This window comes from Crocodylus siamensis, chromosome 5 (assembly GCF_052110815.1).
Source record: "Crocodylus siamensis isolate JL-2025a chromosome 5, ASM5211081v1, whole genome shotgun sequence".
In the NCBI taxonomy this organism is placed as follows: domain Eukaryota; kingdom Metazoa; phylum Chordata; order Crocodylia; family Crocodylidae; genus Crocodylus; species Crocodylus siamensis.
The window spans coordinates 113379228-113382999 of record NC_143399.1 but is presented as its reverse complement, the minus strand read 5'-3'; the positions used below and the strand labels follow the sequence as shown (position 1 = coordinate 113382999).

The 3772-nt window shown below is 45.4% G+C and overlaps 1 protein-coding gene across 1 annotated transcript; it reads right to left on the bottom strand.

Annotated features, from left to right (window-relative positions):
• Window positions 1–505: 505 nt before the first annotated feature.
• LOC149864458 (kit ligand-like) lies at window positions 506–964 on the bottom strand. Its single transcript, XM_090049786.1, has one exon. The coding sequence runs from the start codon at window positions 962–964 to the stop codon at window positions 506–508; it is 459 nt and encodes a 152-aa protein (XP_089905912.1).
• Between the last annotated feature and the right edge of the window lie 2808 nt (window positions 965–3772).

The following is a 3772-nucleotide window of genomic DNA, read 5'->3' as shown; positions in this document are numbered from 1 at the left end:
AATGGATTTGCAACATATTTACAAAATATACACAAAACAGGGCTCAACGCAATGTCTCTGAGTCTTGTTGCCATCATGTCCAGGCTCATCTGGCTTTAGGATTGTTTTTGAAGTTCGCACGATGTGATGTCTCTCGATGTCCCGAATCAGATTGCAGTCGGGTCAAAAAATCTGGAATAAACAAAAATAAACAGGACAGAACCGGTCTCGGGGCAAAACTATTTACAGGTTATTTTACGGGCCTAACTTCTTTTCGTTCCTTTTGTGTTTCCAGCATACTGTAAGGTGGACCATAGGACTATATGCCCCCTTGCTGGGAACACCAAAGGTTTTACGTTCTTTCATCGTCCTCCTCAAATTTTACGTGGAGATGAGGAGGCAATTTTACATAGATAACTGCGGATAGTGCTTTTAGCCGTTGTGATAGAGATACATAAACAAAAAATAAACAGGTCATGCTAGTGAGAAACATAACTAGCATTAGTCCAGATAGGATGGCTTGGGTTCATTTCGCGGCTGTAGTGAGCTTGTGTAGCTCTTGGGCAGTGTCCTGTCTTGCTGATAAAGGTTGGAGCTGCGTTTCATTCAGTGTAAGTAGTAGCGTCACATTCATCGCTTGCAGGTTGGAATAAGTCGTACTTTCACTGTCGTGAGCATAATTATTTAGAATAGAGGAAGTAACGACAGGAGGTAGCTCTGTTTCGGCGAGTTGTAAATGTGTGGTAAGGACGGAAGTGCAATCGTTCAGCGGTGTCGTTAAAGAAGTTTTGAGGATTTCAACCATATCGTTGAAGTGAGCGACATATCGCTCAGGACTGTATTTATGTTTTTCATAAGGATGAATATTGTATGTATCCGGTGCGAGGCATTCCATAAGATCTTGGGTCATCCTAGCGAGGCTGTTGAGGATGACGTAGTTATGAGACGTTGGTGGAAAGTTGTAGAGCAGGTTGCTCAGGCTCATCGCGAAATGAGGTATCATCAAGCGAACCCAGCAATGATCATGTAGAGGTACTGTTCAATTCACATATCGGAGAGTTATTGTATAATCGCTTGGAAGGCCTTCAATCAATTTTGGAATATCCTCGACATCCGTTAGGGAGTTTCCGCATGGATGTGAAGTAGCGGGAACTGGACGGAGCGTAAGGAAGGTAACGATCCAGGTGAGTTGTATGATCATGTTAGTCTGAAAAAGAAGATAAAATCTGATCATCGTCTGTCAGTACTGGTTCTATGAGGTCACGTCTTGCCAACCAATTATGATACACTAGAATGGTTCTGGCACTGTCTTCTAATTGAGTGAGGTAAGTGTTTGGGTATTCTTTGGCTGACCATATCATACCCTTCAATACCTGGGGGTGGCAATTTTTAGGATTTGGCAAGGAGATCCACACGAGTTCTTCCGTCTGAAATTTTGGAGTCCACGGGTTCATTGGTTCGTCATCGCTTTCCCTCCAGAGTTGTTTCCCTGAGTTTAAATTAATTAGGACTTCGTGATTGAATCTGGTCCAGTTCTTGTATGACCCCTGTCCCTTGAGGCGTAGAGCCTCCTTGTATAATCCTACTGCGCGCTCTACCACACGGTTAGACTGTGGGTGGTAGGGTAGGTGAAGGTGCCACGTAATATTGTAAAGGTGGGTGAACTTATCAATAGCAATTGATGCGAAGGGGGGTCCTCCATCGGATCGTATCATTTGAGGAACTTGCCACATTGCGAAAATGTTAGTGAGAGCGGAGATTACGGCTGTTGCATGAGTTTTGTGGAGGGGAACAACAGTAACCTGACGGGTGCCTAAGTCTATGGCTATCAATCCCTTATTGGGGACTTCAGCCCCAGGTAATGGGCCTATCAGGTCGACTTGCCATGAGCTCCCAGGTGAGAAGGTTCTTGGATGCAGTGCACCTTTAAGATTGCTGGTGGGATGAGCTTTTTCTGTAGCGCAAGTCTCACAGGCCTGGGCTACTCTTCTCCAGTCTTTGTGCAATCCATATTCAGATTTTTGTGTTGATACACTGCACCACTTTTTGTAGCAGGCCTTCGGCCCCAGTGCTCATGCAGCCAACTAAGGTACGGGTCGGTGTAAACAGTAGTTTGTGTGGCAAGTACTTTGACATCAGTAGAGCGTCCAAGGAGTTGGTCAATTTTTTGGTGTACAGAATCGGTGTCGGCTCAATGGGATCTCGTGTGCTTAATCAATGGCAGCACTGAAAATTGAGCTAATAATTCGTATATTTTGTCCCAAATGGTGAGGTGCTCGGTGGGAGATGCCGTTCCTGTGACTATTTTGTATATGTATTGGGAATCGACGGCAATTATTGGTACTGGACGAGTTCTGTTGTGGTGGTTCAGACAGTGGTGTATGACGTCTCAAAACCCTAAAAGTTCATTTTTTTGAGCTGAGTCCCAGCCAGAGTGGATTTGATGTTGCGAGCATGGATGGCAGTAAAAGCCACACTTCCCGTTTTCACGGGTGGAACCATCCGATGCCATCCACACTGGCTGGGTAGTACCGTATAATATAATGTCTTGGGTCTCAGTTACTGTTTGTGATGGTGGCAAGTCTTCATGTTTCCAAGCATGCATTGGTACAGGTGGTTGAGTACCAGGGCACTCCATGTGGATAGCTTGCCTTGGAAACAAGGATCTGGTCGGTCATGAACGAGTCGGAGCAGCAGCATTGCTCCAGTGGCTCTCAATTTTCCTCTTCCAGTGGCTAATGGTTCCACCAATTGAGCAGCAAGAAGAGTTTTCTCGACCACTCCATACCTGTGTTGTGTCATCTGGAAGGTTTTATGAGCAACGTACACTAAGTTTCCGTCGGAACCTGTCGCTGTCACAAAAAGGTGTTCTGTAGTGAACCCGATGGTGATCGTTAAGGACTTTTCGAAGTTAATAGCATGCAGTGTGGTGTTTTGAACCAAAGCTATTAGTTCATTCAGGGCTTTGTCATCTTTGTGAGATCAGGGCGTCTTTTGCCTGGTCTTTTCCCGAAGTTGTCTTTGTATGCGGGCTAGCACCGGTAGATGTTGCAGGGTGATGTAATGCCGGTACCAATTGAGTTTGCCTAGTATTGATTGAAGTTCGGTTCTTTTGGTTGGGTTATTTAGTGATAGATCAATGTCAATGGTTTCATGATTTACGCCGTGTTGTCTGGGTCCAGCGAAGGTGGTTCCCAGGAAATTAATTTTGTTAGTCGGGGTCAGTTGAGATTTGTTCTCATTAACGACCCATCCCTCAACCTTCAGGTGGGTTACTAACTTAGTAGTGACATCTCGCACCAAGCCTTCCGTTCGTCCCATGATCGCTAGGTCATCAATATAACTCCAAAGTTGGACTTGATGGGCTTCAGGGTGTTTCCAAAAGAAGTGGTCAAGGCTTGTATTCATCGCTCCGGTTGCTAGTGTGGGGGTATTGCAATACCCTTGCGGGCAGACGTTCCATCGAAACATTTTCCCCTCACACACATGTTCAAAACACCTTCTTTGTCGTCAATCGGGATGGAGAAAAACATATTCTTTAAATCTAGGGTCGTCCCAACCCAGTCTTCCGACTGGTATACCGCCATCTCGTTAAGACTCTGGACCAAAGTGCAAGGTGCTGGTTGGGTTAGAATGGTGCATCTCTTATTTACCTTGTGATAGTCTATGACGAGACGGACTTCATTTGGTTTCCCCGGCTTGGGTATCCCCCATCCAGGCGACAATTGAGCGCTGGCTTGTATTGGTGTGATGGAGCCATCTTGTTTCAAGCTTTGGAGTAATGCTTCTAACT